This window comes from Jatropha curcas, chromosome 11, assembly GCF_041381405.1.
Source record: "Jatropha curcas cultivar XTBG-Jc1 chromosome 11, XTBG_Jcur_1.0, whole genome shotgun sequence".
In the NCBI taxonomy this organism is placed as follows: Eukaryota; Viridiplantae; Streptophyta; class Magnoliopsida; order Malpighiales; family Euphorbiaceae; genus Jatropha; species Jatropha curcas.
The window spans coordinates 5,458,263-5,477,231 of NC_143161.1; the positions used below are offsets into that span (position 1 = coordinate 5,458,263).

At 31.6% G+C, this 18,969-nt stretch overlaps 3 protein-coding genes across 3 annotated transcripts; 2 read left to right on the forward strand and 1 right to left on the reverse strand.

Moving 5' to 3' along the window:
* Positions 1-644: 644 nt before the first annotated feature.
* Positions 645-1,400, reverse strand: LOC149492412 (uncharacterized; the record flags this gene model as incomplete). Its single annotated transcript, XM_089716557.1, is given in 3 exon segments — positions 645-704; positions 884-1,049; positions 1,224-1,400. Coding segments are annotated over 3 exon segments (286 nt in total), but the record flags the coding sequence as incomplete, so codon positions are not given.
* A 7,439-nt stretch (positions 1,401-8,839) lies between these two features.
* Positions 8,840-10,864, forward strand: LOC105631718 (protein JINGUBANG). The gene has a single exon (XM_012213893.4). It carries the CDS (start codon positions 8,999-9,001, stop codon positions 10,388-10,390), a length of 1,392 nt encoding a protein of 463 aa, XP_012069283.1. The 5' UTR covers positions 8,840-8,998; the 3' UTR covers positions 10,391-10,864.
* Positions 10,865-14,650: 3,786 nt separating this feature from the next.
* LOC105631708 (extra-large guanine nucleotide-binding protein 1) lies at positions 14,651-18,534 on the forward strand (the record flags this gene model as incomplete). The annotated part of the gene is given in 5 exon segments (XM_012213883.4): positions 14,651-16,574; positions 16,674-16,811; positions 16,913-17,017; positions 17,139-17,312; positions 18,360-18,534. Coding segments are annotated over 5 exon segments (1,843 nt in total), but the record flags the coding sequence as incomplete, so codon positions are not given.
* Positions 18,535-18,969: the final 435 nt, after the last annotated feature.

Below are 18,969 nucleotides of genomic sequence, written 5' to 3' on the forward strand. Positions count from 1 at the left end.
AGTGGCCAGAATTAGAATTTTAAAATATAGCAACTCATGAATTCAATTTCACATGCCTGGTTACAAGTGTTTTTCCAAAGTTGATGACAGACATATGAAAGATGTAAATGCAAAATGAAACTCTGATTTGCGTGTTCCCAATCAACTCTTTGGCTTTCTCTCTCACTATTCTAGTTAGCACGCAATGCAAAAGGATTGGAATTGAGGTCCCAATTGTGATTAATTGCGTTTCTTTTTTCCCCTTTTTTTTCCCACATGGTTCATTTCTCTGTATTTTTCCTCTTCTATAGCAGTCCAATTTAGCACAGGGATGGCCTGAGCATATGAAGGTGCTTGTCTCAGCATGGATTTTTCTATGTTTCCATATAAGTTCACATCATGACCAATAAACCTTTGTTCAAGCAAACAAGTATTTATACACCACAACTCCTTCTAGAAAGTTTCAAGTTTTGCATTGTTTTAGCTACAGGCACAACATAAGCCCCAAGCATCAAGATACTGGAGGAGGGAGTCCCCCAAATTTTCAAGACTTGAACTAGAAACATTTTCGTTTAGCATACAGATACGCACACAATCTACAAAATAATGATGTACGAGTTCATTTCAAAATTGATATAGAAACGAAATACTAAATTCAAATACTACCTGAACAACAGGTGATCGTTGTTGGACAAGAGTAATTGCATTAGCAGGTGAATCATAAGCTGCAACATATGAAATAAAATACTCATTCAACCCCTGCAGAAATGACCGAAGACAAGCAACAATAACTCGCGAATTTCAAAGTAATCGTAATATAGAAATTTCTCAACAACATCAATATCACAATCGCAATATCAGAGTTAATAATGCCAAAGCAACATTGAAAAGCTGAAACAGTGACCTTCAAGAGGTAGAGCAAGTTCACCACAAGGAATTGGCCCATAGGCGTCATTACCAACACAAGGAAGAACGTAGGGATCGTCCAAGTGCCCAATCCTCTGCGCTTTTGTTGACGATACTAAGAGATCCAAAGCTAGCTGCCCCACATTTCCAATCGATAAAGCAGGCTAACAAACCAGGCAAAAAATGTTAAATATAAAGTTGAATACAAGGTAGGATTTTTTTTTTAAATCCAAACATTTTCCGAGCATCCCAACAGAGCTATACTCTACCAAACCCTAACTTCAAAGAATTTATCAGAATATGAAAATTGTGAAAAAAAAAAAAAGAAAAGAAATAACCATAATTAGAGTGGAGCAATCTTCATGAAGCTGCTTTCCTTCTTCGATTATAAATTCCATTTTTTGAAAAAAATAAGAAAAATCGAGTTCATATAATATAAACAGTTATTCTAACAGAAAGCTCTCTGGACTGGTCTCTGGTTTTTAGGCTCCTGAGTAGGTGCAGTGAAGTTGGCGACTTGAAGGACAAGACAGATTGTTGGGCTTAACAGAATATTTGGGCCGCGTTGGAGATTTTAAACCCTATAAGAATTTGACAAACCTGGGCTACCTTTGGCCCATTAATTTACAAAATTCCTTCGTTAGGCAATCCTAATTTCTTCCAATGTTCCTGGGTCGGGTTTGAAATCCGAGTAGAACCAGATTCGACCCACATGTTATATATCAATATCAAATTGATTAGGTGTATTACTGTATTATTATATACGTGAGTATGTGTCGGAAGGAAGAAGTTTGGATAAAGTTATCTGAAATTTGGGGCATGTTTGGCGAGTAAGGATTTGACTTTAGTTGCACAGTTTTTGGATTATTCATATAAGAATGTGGAAAATGCTCTGAACAAATGAAAAAAAAATTATTAGTTAGACTCTTTCTCTTGTGTAAATGCATCTTTTCCTATTAGATTTAGAAAGGAGACTTCTCTTAGTTTTTTTTTTTTTTTAATATTTTTTTATAATTTTTCCTTCTTTGTTTTTTAAAAAATAAACTCCCATAAATAGAAATGTAATTTATTATATATATTACTCTTGATTGGCAGCTCCCACATTTTCCTTTCCTTATTCAACAATTTTTTAGTGCCACTCCTAATTGATAGAAAGATACAAAAATGGATAGCTCCAAGAACAGCCAAGTGTAGAGCACTAATAGTGGCAAACAGGGCATTAATTTGAAAGCAAGAAGGCTACTTTTCTATTTCCTGATAACAATAAGCCAAGTGTACAGCACTTACTGTTCTGGAAATTCTCTGGATGACTTGAAATTTCATTCAATTGGACATTTCCAAGTTCTTTGGTCTACTGGTGGCCCCCTTACATTTTTCATAAAAAGTTGCAAGATAAGATAAAAATGCAATTTGAGTTGAACAAAGCATGAACACAAAATTAGGGTTCTGAAGAAGATCGTGATGGTGATGGTGATGATGATGAGATATATATAGTTTTGATTTGAATGCTAAGAGTCACTTCACTACTACTGTGTATGTTATTGTGGAACAAATCTATTTGCTGTCTATTTGTCTCTTTCGTATGTCAATTTCTCATGTAATAATGCCTATATTGCTAATAATTATGCCAGAAGCAATTATGTTCCTCATATTATTTTTTTTAAGATTATATATAAATATAATCTTAATACTTATACGTTCAAATGCGCTTAATTTTTTTATTTATGCGACGGGTATCCCTAGCCCATTAGACAATAACTCTAATTTTATTCGTGTCGCTCGATCTCTTGCTTAAAGGATCCAAATTCTTTCCACTCAAACCAATTCTTATTAGTTACTAATGTACTTAATACTAGTCATATATAATGAATAATCCTATTTTAATAATGTTCTTCTCTCGTAACTATTGATTATTAATGAATAAATTCCGATAACAGAAATTTGGGTGATTTAAAAAAAAAAATGCAAAATTTCATTAGATTATGTTAGATTGGCTGAGTTGCATTTTTAAAATATTAATCAATAAAAGAGATTTTTAGAATTAATTAAAAAAAAACAATAAAAAGCATGAAAAGTGAAAAAAGAACAAGATACAACCATACAAGAGGAAAGGACAACAAAGAGAAGTATCTGGGTTTTTCCAAGAAATAATTGTGTATGGCCAACAACATAGCAGCAATGATAGAAGGAACAGTTCTTTCTGTACCTGCTGTTTTGTTTGAGATATGTTAGAAAGATTCTGATATGAACCACAATAATGTCTAAGACACCATAGTTTTACAATCATATTTTTCTTTGAAGCACCCAAAAAAAGGATGTGTAAAGTACACATGATTCCCTTCCAACACTGTACTATCAAAATGGAATTATGATTGAACTTAAAAATACAATGCAACAATTTAATTTTGAGGTGTGATTTTTCTAATTTCATATTAAGCCTTTTTAATAAAATATCAAAATAGAATGATCTTAGTATAAATTTATTTATTTTGATTGCTCTTAAGTTTTAATATTTGTTATATTCGCTTTGGGTTAAGTAAGTTTCACTCCAATGATCAGATTTCATTAACGTTTCGAGATTCATTCATGTTGAAATTTTAATAAATTTCAATTTCAATTTGGGTTATGTAAATTTCATTCCACTTTTAATTTTTTTTTTTATTATATTTCAAATCTTGGATGTATGATTAAATTCCTAATAATTAATTTTTTTTTTCTCTAGTTGAATGAACCCTAATTCCTATTGCTATAATACCATTTTATTAAAATATATAATCCAATGACAACAAGATCATTCAACACGACAAGATATGTGAATTTTTTTTAAGGGATTGTGGTTAAGTCCTTAGTCATAAATCATATATAAAAATTCAAAACCTGGTTGGTTACTTTTTTGGTATTAAAAGACCTGGTTAATTATTTAATTTTAATTAATTAAAGAACACTTGTCTTAGTCCTACTCATTGTTATTAATTTCTAGACCTTCCTGCTTATGTATTCAAGCGACATGTCGTCAATGTCAAGCAAAAAAAATTTCGCATGCATGATTTGCTTTGTAGCTGATACAAAGCTACGTGCCATATAAAACTCTAAAAATATATTTTTTTAATTTACATATATTTTCTTGTAGCCATTTGTTTATGCTAATATAATCTTGCCAGTTGCCATGAAATCAGCAAGATTACAGAAAGTTTGATCATCTGTAAAGAAAAGTGTTTGAAGATTATCAGACAAATCCCAGATTTGAGTAATAATATATTGTATATAAAAGAATTATTTAATTTAATTAACAAATAAAAGTAAGCAATACATCAATTATTATTATTAGAGACATGTTTGATGGTTAACAGACATATTATTAATTAATTAAAAATAAAAATATGTTCTTTCTTTTGTCATCTCCTCATATTTATCAATAAATATCAAAATATAAATATTTGCAATTATTAAATATTAAATATTGGCAGACAAGGATTTTGCACTTTACACTTGTCTTATGCAGGATTAAAGTTGTTCTTCCTTCCTTGGGTACAGATATAGCTCTTTCAAATTCTAGTTTTGTATGGTATGTAGAGAATAGAGACAAGTGTCCTCTGTTACAACTTGTAGCCTACGATGACTGTGACATTAGCATAGCTCCCATTAACGATATATGTCTTATACTATTCTGTTCCTTCCATTTGACACGAAACATAAATTTTTTTTTTTTTTTCTTACCGTCACACAATAAATGTAATTATTTCCTACATAAATAGGAAGAAAATGAAAATTAATTTGGATGCAATGCATATAGACAATTTGAATGATTTTGTGAAGCCTACTATTGAAAATTATTAATGAAAATTATTTTTATATATTCTATTATTTACTTATCATTTATTCTGTTAATTTGCTTGTTTGTATATTTTCATTTTAGCATGTTTTGATATATTTAATTGTTATAAATTTTAGAATTAACATCTAGAGCATGAAGTTTGTAGGTAAATATATATGAGCTCTGATACAATGTTAGTAAAATAGATCAGATCTAACCCATTTCTTAAAAGTTAGTTCAAGAAAATGAAGATCGTCAAGTCTTATATTTTGATTGAACACATTTTGCAAATCAATATAGGACAACAGTTATTATTAAATAGAAAATATTTAATAATATTACTATAATTCTTTTTAGGGAATAATACTATAAAAATTTTTTTCCTATGAGAAATATAGAATAATTTTGCTATATTCTAAAAACTTATGAACTTAGTTGATATAAAGGAAATATAAACAAAAAATTGTTTATTTTAAAGATATATTTGTATATAAAAATAAGTTGTATATATCAAATGACAATGATAAAAAAAATCATTTATTAAAATACTTAATAAGAAAAAAAAAATGCATGCACTCATCTAGATTTTTCCTTCAAATTTATTTACTTCTATACCATATAATATTAAAAATTTGTATGTCGTATTTATAAGGAATGAATGAAATTAAATAGAAAAAATAAAAATATATCAATTGTTAATTAATTAGGTACCAATGAAATCAAATAGAAAATACAACAATTAGGCAACAATTTATGTTAATCAGGAAATAATTTGTAAACTGGGAAACAAGATTGCTTATAGAAATATATATAATTAATTTTAACTATTAAAAATGTTTATTAACGATTTCTTAAAAAATATTTCTTAGTCAATTTATGTGTATAATTACATATATCATAAATTATAGATAGATACAGATGAATGTAAAGAGATTCATAAAGTGAGGATGATAACTTCTTGGACTTGAATTTGAAATTAATGTATGTTCTTTAGGTATTTCAAATTCACACTCAAATAAATTTTTATTTTGTTTCAGGAACCTGACTTTAATTCTGAAATAATATTTATAAATAATAAATTTTCATTTGTTAATTTAGAGAAAATTTTCCAAGAATGGACAACCCAGTGGCTTAATAAGAATGATGTCTAACTGAAATTAGGTTAACATACACAGGGTGATACAAAGAAGCACCTAACTCAGTTTATTATATTTTTCCCGTAAGTTTTTGAAAGCGCTTGTCTGTTTTATTTTTTAAATCATCGGTATCTGGACCTCATCATTATTAAGAACCGCCAAATCTGACTAGAGACTTAGTCACAATTAAAACTCCTCACTTTTCCCTATATGTGCATTTAGTGGGATCGAACCGATAGTTTTTTCCATATGTCCAGCTTGCATTGTTAACTGAACCACAATCCGTAGGTTTGAAAGGGATTTTCTTTATTATATAGAAGAACCGTTGTTTTCCCACCACTCCCAACTTACATATATGTTAAAATAATGTTTAACTTGTCAATTTATTTATTTAATTGTTATGCTTTTAAAGATTATTTTATTTGAATAATATGAATGAATTTTGCATCTCAATATTATTGAAGTTGTTCCAAAAAATTCGAAATTACAAGTCAAATTTACTAAAAGTAATATAGATATGAAAACAAAAAATTAAATTTGAACTTTAAGCAAATGTTTCCTTTAGTTATTTAATTAAGAATATACTACTTATTTAATAAGAAAGTTTAAGCTATTTTTCTTTTTATAGAAATAGAAGGTGTAATCTCTTATACTTTATGCAGTCGAATTTGTATTTTTATTTTTATAAAAATTGAATTTATTTACCGCTTCAACAATACGTTGTTAGTAATTTAAATGATAATTTTTCTAATATAAATTAGATATTTTGTATTATATTATTTTGATTGGAAGATGTGAAACTTGGTTCTTACATTGAAAATATAAAATCTTAATATTTAATTGCATATGCTTTTAAGCTAGACTCTACAATCTCAAAAATCTTTAATTTTTATTTCATAATTCTCTTGAAAAAAACAAAAGAGGGAATTAGCTCATATCATCATGCATTCATGCTAACGTAGCATGACTGAGTTTACCCGTGTCGCAAAGAGATTGGTGAATGGGAATCTACTCTTGGACCACGTGGCAAAAGAGGGGATAATGTTCCCTCAAGCGGCCGTTGACGGTAATAAGGGAAATGTCGCTATCTTCTGCCAGACTCACAGATTTAGGTGGCATCGTCCGTTGACATTTACGGCGCGTGAAAACGCGAACGAAAAAAACGGTTCTGCCGCGGTACGCTCTTTAAGAATGAATGAACAGTTCAACACTTTCCTTTGGAGAAACCAAATTAAAAAAGCACAAGTTGCTCCACTTTTTTTTTAATTAATCAGGTGGAATTTATTTACAAAATTTTTTAAATGCATTAGATTAATGTATTCTAAATTAATCAAATTAAAATAGAAAATCATATTTCTTTTTACTACTAAAATATAAATACTCCATAATTACAAAATATAATTTTTGAAATTTAAAAAAAAAATAAAGAGAAAAAAGATTACAAAATTTATAGAATTCACTTATGCACGTTATTATTCACTATTGGTTTGTTATCACGTGTAAGATATAATATAATTTTATATAGAATTACAGCTTTATTACAAATATATTTTTTAAATGAGACTAATATTGTTTTTCGCGATTTGTGATTATCCTTTCTATAAATATTTTCGAATTTTCCTAAATTCAAAGTGTATTTTAACATCAGTAACGGTCGTTGCAGTTAGAAAAATACAATTCTAATATCGATGGTGAAGACTTAATTTCAATACATTGAACTAATTCAAAAATACTTCTTACAACAAATATAAGAAAAAAAAAATGAAAAAGCGTACATATGGTTCACCAACTTCTGACTTGCGCTTTGTTTCCCATGTGACTGTTCGTAACTTAAATGAGAACCAAAGATTAAAATCTAAAAGACTAGAATGATCATGGGGGTAATTAGTTAGTAGCTTTCAACTAAGGTTGTTATCAATGGACTTGATGTTTGCCGCCATTTTAAAGCTTTGCAATATTGACGTGAAGGATATGATGTATTTGATTTTCTTGCCCGGCATAATAAATATAATGAAATAGTAATTAATTTTTAATCCATAAAGTCATTAACGAGTGGTACGTAATTAAGATTTAGCATGCGTGAATTGAGTTGCCAAATGTGATAACTAGTCAACATAATTATGACTTTTTAGAGCTTTCCAGCTCGAGGGTTTTTCGTTATTAGCTCACCTGAAAATATATGCTAGCTTGTTATGGCAATTTCGTTTTCTCCTTTCTATGGAAGTCAAAATTCAGAACTTAATTGTCAGAACATACTGTTCAGTATTCACGCCAGCTAAGGCCACCAGACACAAAAGTTAATTGTTATAAGCAACCGGAACATCGGTTCTGGAAGACTGTGATTTGTTCGGTAAAATTAATTATTTTAATATTTATTAGTTATTAGCTGTTTGAATAGTTTTTCATAAAACGCTAAAATTAAACGTTATAAGATGTTATCTAAATATCTAAAAGCTAATTCAAATGCTATATTACCGAACACGATAAAAAATAGTCAAAATCCTAAAAGTTTTTTGAAAAATTATTATCGAACACAACTAGTATCTTAGAAAAAGGCTTTAAATGTAGTAGTTTTCCAATCCAGAAATGATTATTCTCTCTTCCAAACCGATGTTAATTATAAAAAGGAAAAAAATGATAAAATAAAAATGACATGGAAAACATGGAAACGGCATCGTTTTAGCAGTCAAAAACATATCTTGACATCGTCAAAGGTCAAAATCTTGGTTTCTGGATAAATTGAAAGTCAGCAATGTGAAAACCGCAAGATGCCAAGATGCCTTCCTTCCTTTCATTGAGTATAAAGTTGCAATTCTAGGAAGGTTGAAACAAAAAGCTGAAAATTTAATCTTGTTTTCCCTTGCAAATGTTGGCGTGTAAACCTTAAACGCCTGCAAAAATCCAAAACATTTTTCATGTTACAAAAGTTATTTTCGTTTTTTTATTACCGGAACACCCAGTTTCCCGGTCGTAACGATTACGTATTTCAAATAACTCCACGTGTTAGCTTATAACACCATTAGATCACCAACCAATACTTAAATCCTCTCCTATGTAAACACCTTTACCCTTCTCAATTCTTTCCAGTAGTTCTCTTATTTTCTCTTTCAACAACAATCCACCGTTAACGTTCTTTCTCTTAGCTTTTCTTCAATTGCCTTATATGATACAAGAAACCGGCATGGTTGCAGAGCAAATGACGGGTTGTTTAAACAGACCCAAGTTGGGTGCTCTCTTGCACTCTGATCCTGCAATCTTTCCTAACCAAGAAGATGATAATAATTACTCGTTTAGCCAAAAAAACAGTTCAGCTTCTCTTTCAAGCCCTAGATCACCTAGAAGTGGTGAAGCTTCTCCTTATATGATGTCTCCTTGGAGCCAGCCATCTCCATATTCTAAATCTCCATGGATAATACCATCTCCAATGATTATCAACCCTAAACACAACAACAATGGTCTTGTTGGATCCATTGTACGCGAAGAAGGTCACGTTTATTCTTTAGCTTCTTCTGGTGGTTTATTGTATACTGGCTCTGACAGCAAGAACATACGAGTATGGAGGAATCTGAAGGAGTTCTCGGGATTTAAATCAAATAGCGGTTTAGTTAAAGCCATTGTTATATACAAAGACAAGATTTTCACTGGTCATCAGGATGGCAAGATCAGAATCTGGAAGACGTCTGCTAAAGACCCTAGTGTTCATAAAAGAATTGGAAGTTTACCTTCTTTCAAAGAGTACATCAAGAAAGCTGTTAACCCTAAAAATTACGTAGAAGTTCGCAGACATCGAAACGTTCTACGAATAAGGCATTTCGACGCGGTTTCTTGTTTGAGCTTGAATGAAGATCAGGGTTTGTTCTACTCAGGATCCTGGGATAAAACCCTGAAAGTATGGCGGCTTTCAGACTATAAATGTCTGGAATCAATCAACGCGCACGATGACGCGATAAACTCAGTTGTTACTGGGTTTGATTCATTGGTATTTACAGGTTCAGCTGATGGAACAGTGAAAGTATGGCGAAGGGAGCTTCAGGGAAGGGGAACAAAGCATTTTTTGGTTCAAACACTGTTAAAACAAGAAAGCGCGGTAACGGCATTGGCAGTAAATCAAGAATCAGCTGTGATTTACTGCGGTTCTTCTGATGGATTGATAAATTTTTGGGAACGTGAAAAGCACCTATCACATGGTGGGGTCCTCCGGGGTCACAAAATGGCCGTCCTGTGTTTAGCTACGGCCGGTAATTTGGTGTTGAGTGGGTCCGCGGATAAAAGCATATGTGTATGGAAGAGAGAGCCCAGTGGGGTCCACATTTGCTTGTCGGTTTTGAGTGGTCATGGTGGGCCAGTGAAATGCTTAGCCGCTGAAGAAGACGATCATCATCAGTACTCCGACAAAGGAGATCAACGGTGGATAGTATACAGCGGAAGCTTAGACAAGTCCGTAAAGGTTTGGCGCGTGTCAGAAAGCATACACGCATCAGATTTAAGAGAGAACCATCACCTCCAATCACCTACGCTAAGTTATTCTTCACCGACCACAAACAAAGGCCATTAAATCACAGTTAGAAATGAAAGATGAGTCGAGCTAAATGGCGCGTGAAAACACGCGGAGCCAAAGGACATTGCCATTCTATAGGGTGGGTCCTATACATATACAGTGTCATTGAGATAGGGGGTACAGCGATGGTTTAGGAAATGGAATGGACCATTTGGTTATAAGATATTAGAGGCAACAACCACAAAATTGCAAGCAACCAACCATCCTTTTTTTTTATTATTTTTATTTTTATAAATTAGGGTTTCCTCATGAGTGAAGCAATGTGGACATTTTCTTGTGTCCTATCCTCAAAAACATACGTGGAAGAACCAGAAAACTAGCCATCAAATAGTAGTTTGGTGTGGAAGTTTGTTTATATGGTAGAATATATAGTTGTAAATATATATATATAATTTGAATTTTGTATATTTTATCATCTATGGCTTGTAACAAAGTTATTCAGAAGTGTACAAAATTAATTTCTACAAAAGATATTCTGATTCTAGTAATAATTTATGGTAGCATATATTCGTATTAAATTGTTTTTTAATATAATATTAGACTATATATTTGATTAGCCGTAATGTAAATATACACAAATTAATCAAATAAAATTAAAATTTATACATTATATTAAAATGCATCTGATAAACATTAAGATCTACCAAATATAATTATATAAACAGTGTTAATGTCTTTAAAATAGTGATATTTATGTGTTTAATGAAAATATTTTCATATACGTATGAATTTAATGTTGAGAGTTTGACGCAAGTGATATTATTGGTACATTTGGATTGTGTGGCCAGCCGCCCAAATGGATACACAAATAGTTACACTGAAATTCAAAATTGCATGAAAATATGGCATTTAATGAGAAATTTCTTCAACAGGACATGATAGCAACTGCACTATTCGTATATACCTAAAGCTCAATTACGACAAAATGGTCACATGAAATGGTAATATATAATATATGAACACCTCATTTTTTGAAAATAACTAATTATGGGAAAGAAAATGTTAGAAAAAATAAGCAGACAGTGATTGGTGCACTAAAAACCAGAAACCTATATATAAATGCAAGTGTCTTACATTCAAGTTTGTGAGTACCATATTGTGTTTAATTGTATAAGTTGCCTCTGGCTGAAGCAAACACGAAAATGAAATTTAGATGATCAATTCTTGAAGAAGAAGAATAAGAAGAAGGTGACGTTTTATCAATCAATCAATTGAGCAAGAAGAGAACTGTCTGTCACATATATTTGAAAGTAGTATAGTACACACATTTATCAATTATTGGCTTTTTTCCCTTTAGTTTATCATTTATTTTTTATTTCACAGTTAGCTTATTTTTGAAAAAAAAAAAAAAAAAGAATAAGCAAAAACTAACTGTATCCAATCACCAATGAAGGTTGATCTTAGTAAAAATAATTTAGATTATTGGTCGAGTGTTCGATCATTGTGAATGGAGAAAATTTCCGCTGAGAGTGCTTTTCTCATATGAATCTATGCTAACTAATATCCCACCTATTCTATATGGGTAGGGATGAAAGCAATACATGTGTATTCATGCGTCCCACTTGCTCTAGCTCGTTTGTTGTAGGTTGGAGGCTCTTGTTTTTGCTGATGTTATTGCTTGTTCTTGGTTATATATGACTTTTCCTAACCTTATCAATTACAATTTAAATTGAATTTAGGGTCATAATGTCATACGTTCACCTAAACATAAATACTATTATGTATTAGAAAGCTAATTTGTAGACCTACGGTTGTCGCTCAATTTGAAATGTAGATTGAGCATGTGGGAAAAGCTTTCGAATTTGATTCCCAATAAATACACCTGCAGGGAGAGGTGAAGAGTTTTAACTGTGACTAAGTCTCAATCCAAATTAGTCAGTCCTTGATAATAGGGTCCGGAAACTGGTGGTTTAAAAAAAAAAAAAAAAAAAAAAAAAGCCAATTTATAGGCTTAAATGAGCCTCCAAATTCTAAGCTTTAACCGAATTCTGCTCACGGGCCAAGATGAAATGATTAGGAAAGATGTAGATTCTTCTGGGCTAAGATGAGGCCTGGATTGGACCTTAACCTAATACAAAAATCTTTTTGAGATGAACTTAATAAAACTCAATTATGAACTTCATAAAACAATTAGATCTTTAAATTTGCAGGCTAAAATAAAAAGAAAAATTCTTTTTGAGATGAACTGACTAGATAAATTTTATTTATTTTACGCGTTTTAACACCTTATCAAGTATTTATTTTTAAGGTAGAAACAATTGATGTTGTAGTGAAAAATCAATTTATGTAGGAAGAAACAAGTTTCCCTCTTATTTATAGATGATAAGGAAAAGATTTTTTTTATCTGTTGAAAGATGGTATATCAAAAATATTTTTCTCAGTCCAAAGAGAAAACAAGCAGAACCCATGTATTAATATAGTAGTTTTTTTTTTTTTTTTTAAATTTATCGGAGGTTTTTATGAGTCAAAATAATATTGCAGGCTATACAATAGCGGTAGCCCTTCTTTTTTGGATCACTAAATTGATCCCTTGGCTCACTAAATTGGTAAAAATAACTGTGATCGAGAGAACTCGAATTCGAGATCTCCCACTCTTCTCATAAGTGAGAAAACCAACATTAATATAGTAGATTTGATCGGAGAAAATTCATTTAGTTTCATTGAATATTAAAATAAATAATTAGTTCAATGAATATCACATAAACGACAAGTGTTCTATGAAAATCTACATTCTTATGTTTGGGAAGTTCAAAAGCCCATGATTATAGTTCTTTCTTAATATAGACGGAAAAGAAAAGATAAAAGATGTCATTTTCCTCCACTTTCCCATCAATTCCCACTAATTTTCTAGACGCGTGGAATCCAAAAAAATGAGTAAATACCTATTCAAAGTCTCTCACTAAGTTTTAACTTGTTAAGTGTTTGGATAGTCGCTCTAGAGCATCCATTTGCTACTTCTCGTCTTCCAATAATATTTTTTGTTAGCTTGGACTAAGTAAAACAATTAATTAATAAATTTAACTCGTAATCTTAAAATTACATATATAAAAAAAAAAAAAAAATAAAGAGAGAGATTTCTTATTTGGAAGCTCCTTTTGTGGGCTTTGACTTGATTTTGAAATGATGAAATGAGAACTTTGAATGGGTCATAGTTTTTGTGGTCATGTTTCATGTGTGTGTTGGTTCATGAATATGAATTAATGGATTATGGAATGAGTCAAATAGTCACTTATGACTCCCGACGCTCGCTTCTTTTTTATATACAGATAAAATGCATCTATTTGCCTTTAAAATTTATGCAATTTATTTTTCAGCATTCTCAAATCTGTAAGAACTTATCATAATTTTACATTTTATTAATAACTATATCCATCGTTAAAATAAATAATTTAGTAAAAGTTCAATTATGATACTATATTTTTACATTTTATTCCGGCGAGTGACATAATTATTACTGAAATATGAAAGTATAAAGTCATGATAAATTCTATGAAAGTATAAAGTCATGATAAATTCTTTAAACTTGAAAGTGACAAAAGGTAAATCGCATAGAATTTTATGCATCATGATTTTGTATTTATATATATATATTGACGGTGGATGCTTCTTGTGGTCAAAAATTTAATGATGAGCATTTTTATTAATGTACATGATTAATGTGTTGATATGCACTATTAAAATTAGAGCTACTGAAATTGAATTTTATTAAATTAGTAGTTTATGTTAGTTTGATGACAAATGCAAAGTTTATTAAATTAATAAACTTTTATTTGTTTTTTATTTGTGTTAAAGCTAAACCCTTCAACTTATATTTTCCATCTTATTGAATCTTTTTATTGACATTAGCTACTTGAATTTGTTATTTGCTTTTAGTTAATTAGAAATTTTAATTTTTATCAAAATAAGAGTATATTGATTCCATATCGACAAATTAAAGTTTAGAAATTTAATAAGATATGTCGCGGTTACACTTTTTTTTTTTTTTTTTGATAAATATATTCTAAAATAAAACGTTGACATTAATTACACTTTATGATTGAAATTGGACAAAAAACAAACTCTAACTTTATTTCAACCATAAAATTCAACTAATATCCAGATTTTATTTTAAATTACACTTATATATATATATATATATATATATATATATAAAGTTAAAAATAAGATAGAATTGTAAGGGGTTGTTTTTTATTAGGCCGTAAATAAAGATATATTTAAGTTTCCGCGAAAATTTAAATTTGAGTTCCCACTTCCTTGGATTTTCTTTTTCCTGCCATTGCCAACAAAACCAACCCGGCTTCTGAAGTTCAGTGTTTTGGCATAAAATAAGTGGATTCACCAACGTCTGATCCGTACATGCAAAAGAACCGCCAAATTTCTCATCAAATACCTTGCAATTTCCTTCAACGCGTTGACGTAGAAAAAAAAAAAAAAAGGAAAATGGAGAAGGAAATAAATTTCTTGAAAATGTCTCCATCTCTCGAGTCTCTGCCGTTTACAGCAACGCAAGAAGACTTAGTTTTCTCTTTTTCTCCCTATTTGCCAAAGATGGACTTGCACTGGTAAGATGTAGATCTCATTTCCAATTTTTTTATGTTGCTGCAAGTTTCTTCTTGAATGATAGAGGAGCTTTCTGGAGAACAACTGGAGCTTCTCTTTATTTTTATTTTCACTTACTTTTGCTTCATGGGTTTGTAGAAAAAATTGATCTTGCTTCATGGTTTTTTGATAGAATTTATTTTGCTTCTTTAATTAGCAAGATTATTGGTTTTGCTTTGTGGGATTTTGAGTTTAGTGGTTTTGCTGGATGTTTTCCCCCACATTAATGGTTTTGCTTCAATTGGCTAATTGAAATTATTGGTTATGCTTTGAAGTGTTGAAGTAGTTGGTTTTACTGGTATATTGTTGTGTTTTGCATTACAACTATAAGATGGCCAGGGTATTTAGAATAGTTATGCCTTTTGCACAATCAACTTCTAAAGAAGAAAATGATGATGATTATAATGAATACTCCTACTCCTACTCATTTGCTGCTGAATACTCTGGCCCTCCAATTATTCATGAAATCCCCCGAGCAGTGCCTGTTGATATTAGCCAACTCCCAATTGCTGACAAAATTGCCTCCACCTCACTATCGAAGGATGTGTTATTGCCAGTTATTCAACCTATTGTAAAGTCTAATTCATCAAACAAGAAGCTCTCTAAGGAGCCAAAATTAGGAACAAATGGGGTGTTGCACAGAAATGATGCGCCAAGTGAATTATCCAAAAGGGTAGATAAATCAAGTACATTAGCTCATGCAAATGGCATTGATTGCGGATCCAAATCATCTAATGGAAAATCAACTTCTGGTAGATTGGAATTTGCTAATGGTGGCAAGTGTGAATCCAAGTTATCTGATGATATTCAAAGCTCTGGTAAAATGGAATTATGCAGTGGCCATGATAATTCTCATGAATTATGTGGAAACTCACAAATGGTGGAATTATGTGATCATAGTAAGGATGATAGTAGTGAATATTTTCAGGATTATATGAATCCTGCAAACTGTGAATCAATAGAATCTGATTTAAGTTCCTGTTCCATATCATCCGAGATTTTTTCTGGCAAAGAAGAGGATTGTGTTGAAGAAGATCCTTGCCATGTCAGAAGGCCATCAACTGTAACCTTCCGAAGCCCTGATTCCAGCGATGTATGTGAGGAAGAATCCAATGTATCTGAGGTCGAAAGTAACATCCCTGCGAGGCAAATGGCTGTAAAGCCTGGAAAGAAAGGAACATGTTATCGATGCTTGAAAGGAAATAGGTTTACAGAGAAGGAAATTTGCATTGTCTGTGGTGCAAAGTATTGTTATAAGTGCGTGTTGAGGGCAATGGGGTCAATGCCAGAAGGAAGAAAATGCGTGACTTGCATTGGTCAAAAGATTGATGAGGCAAGGCGAAAGACCTTGGGAAAATGTTCTCGTGTGCTAAAGCAACTATTGCCTGAATTGGAAGTTAAACAGATAATGAGTTCAGAGAGGTTTTGTGAAGTGAATCAACTACCACCAGAGCTTGTTTACGTCAATCGCAAGCGTCTTTCTAAAGAGGAATTATTCCTATTGCAGAACTGTCAATACCCACCCAAAAAGCTAAAACCGGGATACTACTGGTATGATAAAGTATCTGGCTTTTGGGGAAAGGTGATTATTGAACTCTGCTGTGTGTGTCTGTGTGTGTGATTTTGGTAAACAATTAACTCAGTTTTATGGCAATGTTGTATTCATTCTTTTGGTGAACAGGAAGGACAGAAGCCTTGCCAAATAATTAGCCACGATTTGAATGTTGGAGGTCACATACAGCAAGATGCAAGCAATGGAAACACAAATATTTTAATAAATAATCGCGAGATAACTAAACCAGAGCTCCTAATGCTGCAGGTTGCTTTTTGGATATGATCAAGGGGTTCTATTTTTTTTTTTTTTTTTTTTTTTTTTTTTTATAACATCTAGATTTGATGCTGTTCGTTAAATCTTTGCAGTTGATAGGAGTGAAATATGAAGGAACAACTCACTTTTGGCTTAGTGCAGATGGATCATATCAGGAAGAGGGAATGAACAATGTGAAAGGGAAAATATGGGAAATGGTATGTTGGCATGTGGATTTACGAATCCATTCATTAAATATGGTTTTGAATGGCATATTTATTTTACCTGCTCCAACTTAATTATTTAACTTTTAATAATAGTGGATTGCTTCATTTTCAGAATAGAGCAAAGTTTTTTTGTGCTGTATTATTTTTGCCAACTCCCCCTGGTTCTTCCAGTCCTAGTGTAGAAGAAATGAAAGGTGTTGACCCAAAAAGCTTCAACAAGAAAACATTTTATAAACTTCTTCTTGTTGGTTATGGAAAATCTGGCACAAGTACCATATATAAACAGGTAAGAAATCAGTCAGGGTTTACTTTTCTTATATCACTGTTCATATATGATGACTCATAAGGGAGTAGCTTCTTTTCAACCATGTTCATCTCTTCTCCTTTGGCATAATCATAGATAGCATCCTACGTGATACTTTATGCGGATCTATGTTTATTGAAGGAAATCAGAAAAAGAACTTCAGAAACTGACAGCAAAAATCCACTTACCTATAAACTTTCGCAGCATAAATGCATCATGATGGAGAATACTTGAGAGTAAAGCCAGAAACAAATATGTCATATATTCTGCCATATGCTATATTGTTTTGATTTTGTGTAAGACAGTTTTTCAGTATATTTTGAGAACTGGGAAGCTCAATACCTGATGCTGGTTTTTAACTAGTATTATGTGTGTCAACAATTGAAAACACACATAATAATACCAGAAAATTTGTATACTAACAGAATAATTTGGTTTTAAATAATAAGTGCAGTTGTTTTTGCCTTTCTAGCTTCATTCATCTAAGAATCCCTTAGTTGCACAATGTCACGCATGCCTTCTCTGCTTCATGTTATGCATATAAGCATAATGTGATGCTCTCCTGCAAGATATCATGCTTTTCCTGACAAAGAACATGGCATGCCTTTGCTAGCTGATTCTTCTGAGTCTGAACATCATAGGCTATGTTATCCTTGTAAAGTCCTATGAATACATTTCTTTCACGTGGTCAAGCTTTCCAAGCATAGAAGAATAGACCATTTTGCTTCAGGTGATTAACTGGTTTTATCAGTTCAAATCCATCTGCTTAAGTGTCACATTGCTGAGGAATCGCTTCATCACACTTTCTGTGTATGTATGTGTATTCCAAACCACTGGGAAAAAGGTGATGTTTGGAAAAAAAAAAAAAAAGTACTAAGTGGTTTTATGCTGTCATGTTAACTAGAAGAAAAGAAATGAAAGGGAAAGTGGCTTGTATGTATGCTCCTGCTTTTCATTACTAAAGGCTGCCTTGATTCATGGTAGTATTATAAGAAACCAGTTGTTGATTTAGTTAGATGTTTATTTCAGGCAAAAATCGTCTACCGTGTTCCATTTTCAGAAGATGAGCGTCAAAATATTAAGCTCATGATTCAAAGTAATTTATATGGTTATCTTGGTATACTGCTTGAGGCACGTGAACGATTTGAGGAAGAAAGCCTGATTAACAAGAAAAGACATTTCATTGACCAATGTAATTCTTCAGGTTAGCTGCTAAAGATTTTTAAGTTCTTCCACTTGAAACTTATTTTCTGTGGTATCTCTTCTCTCTCTCTCTATCTTAATCGAATCTGGTGGTGCATAAATTACTTGTGGTAACTATTTCCCTTTAATGTATGAAGAAAATGTGTGTGTATATATATTGATCAGCCTTCATATTCCCTCGGTTTTCATTTAAACATATAATATCTGTAACACCCCTTCCCGGTCCACCCGTAAACCCGAATAAACCGAGTCGAGACGATACAAACTGGTTGACTGTATGGCCTGACATGCTGAAGTCATAATGTATACTGAATATAATAACGTGCTGATGTTGTATACAAAAATAATGTAATTTATATTTACAAAACATGATACTAATGTCAAAATGAAATGGGCCCAACTGTGTGCCCTGTACATGCCATGAAAAGGATAGACA

Coding starts and splice junctions, on each gene's coding strand:
- LOC105631718 (XM_012213893.4), top strand. CDS start 8,999: ATGATACAAGAAACCGGCATGGTTGCAGAGCAAATGACGGGTTGTTTA.